Raw genomic sequence first — 12097 nt, 5'->3', positions numbered from 1 at the left:
CGGCAGGCTTAGACATCCCTCTCACCTCTACCCGGCCCCAGGCTAGAGATCCTTTCCACAAAACCCCAGGGCAAGGCCTGGACCACGATGGGCAAATGCCTGGCACCGGGCCCACACTAGGTTGGGAATTCCTGGCCCGGTTTGGGGCTGACCAAAAGATATTTTGTTCTACAGGCCACGTTACGCGCACCCAAGGAGGCGGCATTTCTTTTGTGTTGTTGTTGTCTGGTTTTTTTTAAATGGTATTTGTTAAGCTAATCTCCTCACCGTACCTCGTTCTCGCCTGTCCCGCCATCGACCCCCAGCCCACGTCATCCCCCGGGCCCGGAATGCCCTCCCTCTGCCCATCCGCCAAGCTAGCTCTCTTCCTCCCTTCAAGGCCCTACTGAGAGCTCACCTCCTCCAGGAGGCCTTCCCAGACTGAGCCCCTTCCTTCCTCTCCCCCTCGTCCCCTTCTCCATCTCCCCCACCTTACCTCCTTCCCTTCCCCACAGCACCTGTATATATGTATATATGTTTGTACATATTTATTACTCTATTTATTTATTTATTTTACTTGTACATATCTATTCTATTTATTTTATTAGTATGCTTGGTTTTGTTCTCTGTCTTCCCCTTTCAGACTGTGAGCCCACTGTTGAGTAGGGACTGTCTCTATATGTTGCCAATTTGTACTTCCCAGGTGCTTAGTACAGTGCTCTGCACATAGTAAGCGCTCAATAAATACGATTGATGATGATGATGATGATTAAGCACTTATTATGAGCCAGGCACTAAGTACAGGGGTAGACACAAGATAAGCTGGTTGGACACAGTCCCTGTCCCACATGGGGCTCACGATGTTAACTTCCATTTTACGGATGAGCTAATAGGGACAGGGAAGCGAAGTGACTTGTCCAAGGGCACACAGCAGACGAGTGGCAGAGCCGGAATGATAATTACGTCTTTCTTGCTCCCGGGCCCGTGCTCTATCCACTGTACCGCACTGTTTCCCACTGTGCTTGTTTGTTGCTTAGCATTGCACCCATGCCAATCCACCACTCTTGAGCACCTCCAGCTCCGACCGGGGCCATCACCAAGGCCTGAATTGGGGTGTTCGTGAACTCCCTTCTGCCCTGCCAATGCCAATTCAGAGCTGGGGAGGAGGGAGAGATTAGCACAGTGCTCTGCACACAGTAAGCGCTCAATAAATACAATTAATGATGATGAGAGATGTCTCTTTCTCTACCCGGCAACGTGGCTCGGTCCTGGTTTTTTGGGCCACGGCTGGGTGTTTCTTCCCCCAGCATCTTCCCCTCTGATTTCTTCTTCCTCTCTGGGTCCTAAATCCTCTTTGTCTTCCTGTATCTCTCTCTCTTTCTCTCCTTCATCTCTAATTTTCCTGTACCTCTTCTCTAGGTTTCTCTCTGTCTTCATTTTCCTTTCTCTGAGGCTGTTTCCTAGAGTCTGTCAGTAGTATTTACTGAGCACCTACTGTGTGCGGAGAGCTTGGGAAAGTACAATATAACAATGTGACAAACACAATCCCTGCCCACAAAGAGCTTACAGTCCAGAGGGGGGGACGGGTATTAATATAAATAAATAAATTACAGTCCAAGTTCATCACTGGGCTCAAAATGAAAACCGAAAGCCTAAACTACTTAGGGCCGAGCTAACAGGATAGCACAGGAGTAAATGAGACAGAGAGATATAATAGCAGAAGTTTAACGGAAAAGTACCTTTCAATGAGGGTTCCATTTTGAATCATCCAAACATCACAATACGTGCGAGATACCAGCATAACAGCAATAAGTAACAAATAACCTGTCTAGTAGAAAACATTTTAATTAAACTGAGTGAATGAAACCTGGTCATTTACCAAATACAATTTTTAAAAGTCTACTTGAGAGATCAAAACAAGCGCAGTGTGAAGTTTTCAAAATCACTTTTTTTTTTGCAAAGATGGCAATCAATCTTTCTCCAAAATCCTTCTGCTCTCCATTTCATCTACCTACTGTTACCAGCTAGCCATCCGAGACCATTCTTGGCCAACATTTTTGCCAAAAAGAAATCCATGTTTTACCTACTACTACCCTGAAAAGCCACACAGGTGTAGCTGGGTCTGAATACAGGTTGCACCACAAATTTAAGAGAAATTTTCAACAAACTACAAGGCTGTTCTCATTCAGATGTGACTTCAACCCTTGACTCTGTCCTAAATCAGCCTCCCTACAGTACAAATGGGTTCATACTACAGGGGGCATAAAGGAGGGAGTTTTTTTGTTTTTTGATTTCTATGTTAGGCTCAATTATAACGTTAAAGTAATATTTCAGTTTCTGAGCTATACTTTTTTTAAAAAAATCTATCAATCTTTTACCACGCCTACCCCAATCAACTACTACAATCTGGAATCTATACACTAAACATCCAGAACTTATTATAGTCAATCAACCAAGGGGTTTTTTTTTTGAGTGCTTATACAAGTAAATGAGTTGGTAAACACAATCTCTGCCTTCAGAATGATTCTACTGTAGTTGGGGAGACAGACGTTAAAATAAATTACGATAGGGAAAGCAGAAGAGAATGAGGATAGACTGTGAGCCCACTGCCGGGTAGGGACCGTCTCTATATGTTGCCAACTTGTACTTCCCAAGCGCTTAGTTCTGTGCTCTGCACACAGTAAGCGCTCAATAAATACAATTGATTGATTGATTGATTGATATGTACGTAAGTGCTGCGGTGGTCGGGTGAATCTCAAAGTGCTTAAGGGTTACAGATCGGAGCACGGAGGCAAGCAGCTGGGAGGAAGAATACAGTGAGAAGATGAAATGTTAGTCACGGAAGGCTTCTTGGAGAAGACAGGATTTTACTGGGGTTTTAAACATTGTGTATAAAGTAGACTCTAAAGTATACTTTAAAGTGTATATAGTAGTAGCTTGTTGGATATGCTGTAGTGCACTCTCCCAAGTGTTTAGTACAGCGCACTGCATATGGCAAGTGCTTAATAAATACAATTGACTGATACAAATCAATCGTACTTATGGACCCCTTACTATGTGCTGAGCACTGTACTATGTGCTTCGGGGAGAACAATACAACAGAATTAGCAGTCACATTCCCTGCCCCTAGTGAGCTTACAGTCTAAAGGATATAAAAAGAGAGGGAGTCTCAGAGAGGATGTGAGCAAGGGCTCAGAGATTAGAGTCTAGATGGAGGTACAGTGAGCAGGTTGTTGTATTGTGCTCTCCCAAGCGCCTCGTACGGTGCTTTGCACACAGTGAGAGCTCAATAAATACAACAATGAATGAATGAATGACGGGTGTTAGAGGAATAAAGTGTGCTGGCTGAGTAGTAGTCGAAGAGGAGCAAATCGAATGCCTCAAAGCTGATGGCAAGGAATTTTTGTCTGATGTGGAGAACAGCAGGTAGTTCCACAGGAAGGAGGGAGGCTGGCTACTAGAAAAGTCCCACGAACATTCAGGAGTTTATGAATAATCAGTTCCTTTCCACTCCACTTAGTACAAGGAAAAATGCTGCCTCTGAGAACTTTGGAGAGGAACTGCAGGAAAGCTAGGAGGAAACTGAGAAACAGCACTGCCTAGTTGATGGAGCTCAGGCTTGGGAGTCAGGAGGACCTGGGTTCTAATTCCAGCTCCACCACTTGTCTGCTGAGTGACCTTGGGCAAGTCACTTCACTTCTATGGACCTCAGGTACCTCATCCGTAAAATGGGGATTAAGACCGGAAGCCCCATGTGGGGCACGGACGGTATCCAACCTGATTATTTTGTATCTACTTCAGCACTTAGAATAATGCCTGGCACACAGGAAGCACTTAATAAATACAAATATTATCATTATCATTGTTATTATTATTATACCAGAGACCGGTCAGGAAGCCATGGGAAAATTGAGGGGGAACAGAGGTTTGGGGTTACTGATTCCATAGGATAGCATCTGTTGAATTACATATTCATTCATTCAATCAATCACGTTTATTGATTATCCCCCTTCTAGGCTGTGAGCCCGCTGTTGGGTAGGGACCGTCTCTATATGTTGCCAACTTGTATTTCCCAAGCGCTTAGCACAGTGCTCTGCACACAGTAAGCGCTCAATAAATACGATTGAATGAATGAATGATGAATGAATGGAGTGTTTACCATGTGTAGAGCACTGTACTAAGCACTTAGGAGAGTATAATACAACACAATTCTCAGACACACTCCATGCCCGTAATAAGCTTGTAGTCTAGAGGGGGAGACAGACTGAAATATGAATAAATATGTAATTTATAATATATAATATCCTTACGCTAATTAAGAGACACGCACAAGGACCTGCAGCCTTGTCTGTATCAATCCCACCTGGCATGCTCCACGGAAGACGGACTGAGTTGAGACGACAAAATGCCAGGGACAAATCCCTCTTCTTGAGAAATGGAAATGAGACTGGGAATACTAGGGCCATTTAGCAGTGAGCAGGATCAGATCTAATTTGGTTTTTGGTTGCTTTTTTCAAAATGTCAATTGATTTGGTCACGGCAGGCCCACTATTTGAGCGCTGTTGAGGATAAAATACCTTGGTGGCTGTTATCCGGCCTTATACCAAGCACTCAGAAGATTTATATTGCGAGGGTTAAACAAGGATCCTCCCCGCACTGTTCACAAACCTCACGGTCCATGTTTGCCTCTCTTTAATTTTCCCATTACCACCTGTATTTCTTTCTACTCAGGCCTAAGAGGCCTTTACGCGGAATTTTTCTGTGATGATTTCTCCACAGGATTGAGCCCATCTGTCACGCTGAAAAGAACCTATCGAGAACTATGCTCTTGTGCATTCTCTAGGAGGCCGAGAAAACAATAAAGGGAGAAGTGGTAAGATTAACCAAATTTTCTCTCTTGGCCAATTTGCCTCTTCGGAAACTCAGTGGTTTCAGATAACAGGGTGTGGTTCGTGCATTCTAATAATTTTTTGGTCAGCTGCATTCGTCCGGCCCAATTAGTTTCATTTTATCTCAGATTTTTAATGGTATTTATTGAGCGTGTCCTACATGACAAGCACTATGTGACAAGCGCTGGGCCAGCTGTTGGGTAGGGACCGTCTCTATATGTTGCCAACTTGTACTTCCCAAGAGCTTAGTACAGTGCTCTGCACACAGTAAACACTCAATAAATAAGATTGAATGAATGAATGAATGAATAGATGCAAGATAATCAGGCTGGTCAGAGTCCCTATCCCACATGGGGCTCACAGTCTAAATTAAAGGGAGCCGAATTTAATCCCCATTTTACAGATGAGGAAACTGAGGCACAGGGAAATCAAGTAGTGGATACAGCATGGGCCTGGAGTCAAAAGGACCTGGGTTGTAATCCCTGCTCCGTCACTTACGTGCTGTGTGACGTGGGCAAGTCACTGAGTTTCTCTGTGCCTCAGCTGTCAAGTGGAGATTCATATTCATTCATTCATTCATTCAATCGTATTTATTGAGCGCTTACTGTGTGCACAGCACTGTACTAAGTGCTTGGGAAGTCCAAGTTGGCAACATATAGAGACGGTCTCTACCCAACAGCGGCTCACAGTCTTGAATTTTGAGCCCCAGGTGGGACATGGACTGTGCCCAACCATATTAGCTTCTAGACTGTGAGCCCACTGTTGGGTAGGGACCGTCTCTATATGTTGCCAACTTGTACTTCCCAAGCGCTTAGTACAGTGCTCTGCACACAGTAAGCGCTCAATAAATGCGACTGAATGACTGAATGGATGAATTAGCTTGTATAACCGAGGGCCGGAGACATGAAATGAGATGCCCAAGGTCACCCAGCAGACAAGTGGCAGAGCCAGGATTAGAACCCAGGTCCCCTGATTCCCAGGCCCGGGCTCTTTCCCCTGGACCAGGCTGCTTCCCTCTTTCAGTAGAGAAGCAGCGTGGCTTAGTGGAAAAGAGCCTGGCCTTTGAAGTCAGAGGTCATGGGTTCAAATCCCAGCTCTGCCGATTATCAGCTTTGTGACTTTGGGCAAGTCACTCTCTAAAGCACTGAGAACAGTGCTCTGCACACAGTAAGCGCTCAGTATAAAATGACCGACTGAACAAATATCATTTTTTTTAAGAAAACTATTGAACCCTGAGAGGTTATTTAAGGGGAGTTTATCATTACAAGGAATGTTGGAATCATTGACTTTTTTGGGGGGTGGAGGAGAGAGGGGTCAGCATCGCTTTCTTCATTCTTATCCCAACTGCAAGTCATGCTGCAGGTTTGGACAGATTTATTACTCTATTTATTTTACTTGTACATATTTACTATTCTATTTATCCTATTTTAATACGTTTTGTTTTGTTATCTGTCTCCCCCTTCTAGACTAAGCTCGTTGTTGGGTAGGGACCATCTCTATATGCCATCTTGGACTTCCCAAGCGCTTAGTATAGTGCTCTGCACACAGTAAGCGCTCAATATGATTGAATGAATGAATCAATGAATCTACCCCAGCGCTTACTACAGTGCCTAGCACATACTGAGTGCTTAACACCATTTTTTTTAAAAAAAAAAGGAAGAAAAAAAGTAATTGCCCAAGGTCACATAGCAGACGTCGCAGAACTGTGATTCGAACCCAGGTCCTCTGATTCCTAGGTCTGTGCTCTCTGCATTAACAACTTCTCCACATTCCTTTGCTTCTCTACAGATTACCAGGATTTAAAATTCTCATCTGTTCTCCATCTAGAGGTGTTCCATAGAAAATATGTAATTAGTCCTAATCTCTCAGATCAATAAAACTGAGAGGCCTACTAACCTCATTTTTCAAAAAATTGCGAAGACCAAAAACAAGAGCAGGCGGAATTGGTAACGTTTTCATTTTATGATATCCTTCCAAGCTGTGTTCGATCACTAAACTGACGGATTAAACATTAACCTAGTAACTCAGAGCAAGACTTACCTCTTTACAAAACATCCGGGGGACCATGATTTTCAGGATTTGCCGGATCCTTGCAAAGAACACTTTGTCCACCATAGCCCGCTCTTTCTTTCCCTCTTTCTGCGTAATAAATTTGAGAAAGAAACACAAAGTGAAGCTTTCTTGGTGATTTCAGACAAATATTGATTACATAAAGAGAAAAATGTGCCACTTTCTCAGTCCAAATTAATACATTCATTCAGTCATTCAATCGTATTTATTGAGCGCTGTGTGCGGAGCACTGTAGTAAGCCCTTGGGAAGTACAAGTTGGCAAAATATAGAGACTGTACCTACACAACAACAGGCTCACCCCTCACAACAACAACAAAATGAGACAATTATTCTGGTTCCCTGAAACACTAGATGTGAGTTGAGCACAATTACAAATCTCTCAATACAGGCTAAATCTTGGAAACTGGGGAACCTTTAAAAAAATATCATTAGAAATCATTTTTCATGGCATTGATCAGAATTTAAAAGCACAGTAAGTGGAACACTTATAGATTCACATTCCTTCTGCAAAAGTTAACACCCTTTCCTCAGCTGTCCTTAATAATGATAACTGGCCCCAAACAAGAAAATACAGTGTTGTGAAGAAACAACAGAGGAAGTGCTGATTTATTAAGGGGGAAAAGGCCAATAATTAGAAATCCCTGCGTGGTTCACAGCTGAAAAAGCAGCATATAAACAGAAAGGTGAAATAAAAGAAAAACGGAACTCTGTTCTCAGTGGGCACTCGATTCTTTTTTAAGCAAAATCATGGACACGAGATGAAAGATGTTCACAGGGGCTGCTGAAGTGATGACATCAGAAGGAAAACTGGTTTCCAGGCCTCCTTTTGATTGACTGCCTTAGAAGAGCTGATGATCAGTCAATCAATTGTATTTCTTGAGTGCTTACTGTGTGCAGAGCACTGTACTAAGTATTTGGGAGAGTGTGATTTAACAGATTTGGTAGACAAATCGTCCCCCTCGTCCCCCTCTCCATCCCCCCATCTTACCTCCTTCCCTTCCCCACAGCACCTGTATATATGGATATATGTTTGTAACTATTTATTACTCTATTTATTTATTTATTTTACTTGTACGTATCTATTCTATTTATTTTATTTTGTTAGTATGTTTGGTTTTGTTGTCTGTCTCCCCCTTCTAGACTGTGAGCCCACTGCTGGGTAGGGACCGTCTCTATATGTTGCCAACTTGGACTTCCCAAGCGCTTAGTACAGTGCTCTGCACACAGTAAGCACTCAATAAATATGGTTGATTGATTGATTAATTGATGTAACTTGCCCAAAACGAGCTCCAGCGTGGCTCTGTGGAAAGAGCCCGGGCTTTGGAGTCAGAGGTCATGGGTTCTAATCCCGTCTCTACCACTTGTCTGCTGTGTGACCTTAGGCAAGTCACTTAACTTCTCTGGGCCTCAGTTACCTCATCTGTCAAATGGGCACTAAGACTGTGAACCCCCTGTGGGACAACCTGGTTACCCTGTATCTACCCCAGCGCTTAGAACAGTGCTTTGCACATAGTAAGCGCTTAACAAATACCAACGTTATTATTAATAATATTAATATTATTATATATTATATAGATTATATAATATATATATATATGTTTTAGACTGTGAGCCCACTGTTGGGTAGGGATTGTCTCTATATGTTGCCAATTTGTACTTCCCAAGCGCTTAGTACAGTGCTCTGCACACAGTAAGCGCTCAATAAATACGATTGATGATATTATATGGTTAATATTAATGTTATTGTTTGTACCTATTTATTACTCTATTTTACTTGTACATATTTATTATATTTATTTTATTAATATGTTTTGTTTTGTTCTCTGTCTCCCCCTTCCAGACTGTGAGCCCGCTGTTGGGTAGGGACCGTCTCTATCTGTTGCCAACTTGTACTTCCCAAGTACAAGTAAAGTGCTCTGCACACAGTAAGCGCTCAATAAGTACGACTGAATGAATGAATGAGTCAGAGGTCATGGGTTGAAATCCCGACTCCGCCACTTGTCAGCTGTGTGACTTTGGGCAAGCCACTTCTCTGGGCCTCAGTTCCCACATCTGTAAAATGGGGATTAAGACTGAGTCCCACACGTGGGACAACCCGATCACCTTGTAACCTCCCCAGCTCTTAGAACAGTGCTTTGCACATAGTAAGTGCTTAATAAATGTCATTATTATTATTATCATTATTATTATTATTATTAGAAAGAAAGACAGACACTAATATAAATGATGAGGCCAGTATACAAAGATTAGATCTACCTGTACGAGGTCAATATTGATTATGGAAGCTACAGGTGAGGGGCCCACTAAGAGATCATAAAACTGATATGAAATCAAAGATGTTATTAAGAAGTTAAGATTAATCATTTGCCCTTTATCAATCAATCAATCAATCGTATTTATTGAGCGCTTACTATGTGAAGAGCACTGTACTAAGCGCTTGGGAAGTACAAATTGGCAACACATAGAGACAGTCCCTACCCAACAGTGGGCTCACAGTCTAAAAGGGGGAGACAGAGAACAGAACCAAACATACCAACAAAATAAAATAAATAGGATAGAAATGTACAAGTAAAATAAATAAATAAATAAATAGAGTAATAAATATGTACAACCATATATACATATATACAGGTGCTGTGGGGAAGGGAAGGAGGTAAGACAGGGGGATGGAGAGGCGGACGAGGGGGAGAGGAAAGAAGGGGCTCAGTCTGGGAAGGCCTCCTGGAGGAGGTGAGCTCTCAGTAGGGCCTTGAAGGGAGGAAGAGAGCTAGCTTGGCGGAGGGGCAGAGGGAGGGCATTCCGGGCCCGGGGGATGACGTGGGCCGGGGGTCGACGGCGGGACAGGCGAGAACGAGGGACGGTGAGGAGATTAGTGGTGGAGGAGCGGAGGGTGCGGGCTGGGCAGTAGAAGGAGAGAAGGGAGGTGAGGTAGGAGGGGGCGAGGTGATGGACAGCCTTGAAGCCCAGGGTGAGGAGTTTCTGCTTGATGCGCAGATTGATCGGTAGCCATTGGAGGTTTTTGAGGAGGGGAGTAATATGTCCAGAGCGTTTCTGGACAAAGATAATCCGGGCAGCAGCATGAAGTATGGATTGAAGTGGAGAGAGACACGAGGATGGGAGATCAGAGAGAAGGCTAGTGCAGTAGTCCAGACGGGATAGGATGAGAGCTTGAATTAGCAGGGTAGCGGTTTGGATGGAGAGGAAAGGGCGGATCTTGGCAATGTTGCGGAGCTGAGACCGGCAGGTTTTGGTGACGGCTTGGATGTGAGGGGTGAATGAGAGAGCGGAGTCGAGGATGACACCAAGGTTGCGGGCTTGTGAGACGGGAAGGATGGTAGTGCCGTCAACAGAGATGGGAAAGTCAGGGAGAGGACAAGGTTTGGGAGGGAAGACAAGGAGCTCAGTCTTCGACATGTTGAGCTTTAGGTGGCGGGCGGACATCCAGATGGAGATGTCCTGAAGGCAGGAGGAGATGCGAGCCAAAGTGAAATTCACCCACGGGTGGGTGTGAAGCTGCAAAAACCACACTGAACACGTAAAGACACTCTAAATGTAAGCTTGCCGTGGACAGGGAACATATCTACCCACTCTGTTGTATTGTACTCTCCCAAGTGCTTAGTAATAATAATAATAATGATAGTATTTTATTAAGCGCTTACTATGTGCAAAGCACTGTTCCAAGCGCTGGGGAGATTACAAGGTGACCAGGTTGTCCCACGGGGGGCTCACAGTCTTAATCCCCATTTTACAGATGAGGTAACTGAGGCACAGAGAAGTGAAGTGACTTGCCCAAATTCACACAGCTGACAACTGGCGGAGCTGGGACTCGAACCCATGACCTCTGACTCCACAGCCCGGTCTCTTTCCACTGAGCCACGCTGCTTCTCTATTACATACACTGTATGTGTAGAGCACATATGTAGAGCACTGTATGTGTAGAGCACTGTAGTACAGTGCTCTACAAACACAAAGTGCTTAATAAATACCATAAATTGACTGATGAATTCAAAACATGAATACAAATGAATATGGTATCTCTTGGGGTGCAATGAAATAAATAAAGAAAAGCAACCTCAGGAATGAAAGGTCACCTTGTCTGCCTGCTTTCCCAGCCTGACTGAGCTGTGAAATCACCCAAAAGTGTTTCATTTTGTATTGTTTCATTTGAGCACAAATTTTTTTTTCAATTGAAAAACTACTCCCCCGCTTCAGAGTCTTATTGAAGGCACATCTCCAGGAGGCCTTCCCACACTAAGCCCTACGTTTCCTAGTCTCCCATTCCCTTCTGCGTCACCCTGACTTCCTCCATTTGCTCTTCCCGCCTCCCAGCCCCAAAGCACTTATTCATTCAATCGTGCTCATTGAGCGCTTACTGTGTGCAGAGCACTGTACTAAGCGCTTGGGAAGTACAGGTTGGCAACATACAGAGACGGTCCCTACCCAACAGCAGGCTCACTTATGTAGGTATCTGTAATTTTATGTATTTGTATTGATGTCTATCTCCCCAACTCTAGACTGTGAGCTCATTGTGGGCAGGGAATGTCACTGTTTATTGTTGTATTGTACCTTCCCAAGTGCTTAGTACAGTGTTCTGCACAGCATAAGTACTCAATAAATATGACTGAGTGGCTAAATGAATAATAATAATAATAATGGCATTTGCTAAGCGCTATGAGAAAAGCACTGTTCTAAGTGCTGGGGGGATACAAGGGGATCAGGTTGTCCCACGTGGGGCTCACAGTCTTCACCCCCATTTTACAGATGAGGTAACTAAGGCACAGATAAGTGAAGCGGCTTGCCCAAGGTCACATGGCAGACAAGTGGCAGACCCAGAATTCGAACCCTTGACCTTTGACTCCCAAGCCTGTGCTCTTTCCACTGAGCCACGCTGCTTCTCAGTGAATGAATGAATGAATAAGAGATCATTCATGCGATTAAACAAGTACCCTTAGTACACAGAACTGAAGAAAATAAACACTTCAACAACAAAGTAGTTGAGTTTTTGTCAAACAAGAGGTTTTCTACCGGGCAACAATTTGGGAATTCCTTGGGAGCTGGGGCAGAACTGATACTAACAAAAATGCTTCTTTAAAACTTACAAATATAAAACTTTATAATCAATCAATCAAATCAATCAATCGTATTTATTGAGCGCTTA

General features: G+C 43.7%; 1 protein-coding gene across 1 annotated transcript in view; it reads right to left on the bottom strand.

Annotated features, from left to right (window-relative positions):
• The window catches only part of ABCD3 (ATP binding cassette subfamily D member 3), a 116930-nt gene that overhangs the window by 65594 nt on the left and 39239 nt on the right, over positions 1 to 12097 (bottom strand). Inside the window, exons 3-4 of the mRNA XM_038745136.1 lie at positions 6909 to 7007; positions 1719 to 1807 (exon numbers count right to left, since the gene is read on the bottom strand). Coding sequence (XP_038601064.1) covers positions 1719 to 1807; positions 6909 to 7007 — 188 coding nt within the window. The remainder of the gene's footprint in view (positions 1 to 1718; positions 1808 to 6908; positions 7008 to 12097) is intronic.

Source organism: Tachyglossus aculeatus, chromosome 4, assembly GCF_015852505.1.
Source record: "Tachyglossus aculeatus isolate mTacAcu1 chromosome 4, mTacAcu1.pri, whole genome shotgun sequence".
Lineage (NCBI taxonomy): Eukaryota > Metazoa > Chordata > Mammalia > Monotremata > Tachyglossidae > Tachyglossus > Tachyglossus aculeatus.
The sequence above is the reverse complement of the archived record's forward strand: the minus strand, read 5'-3'. Positions and strand labels throughout refer to the sequence as shown.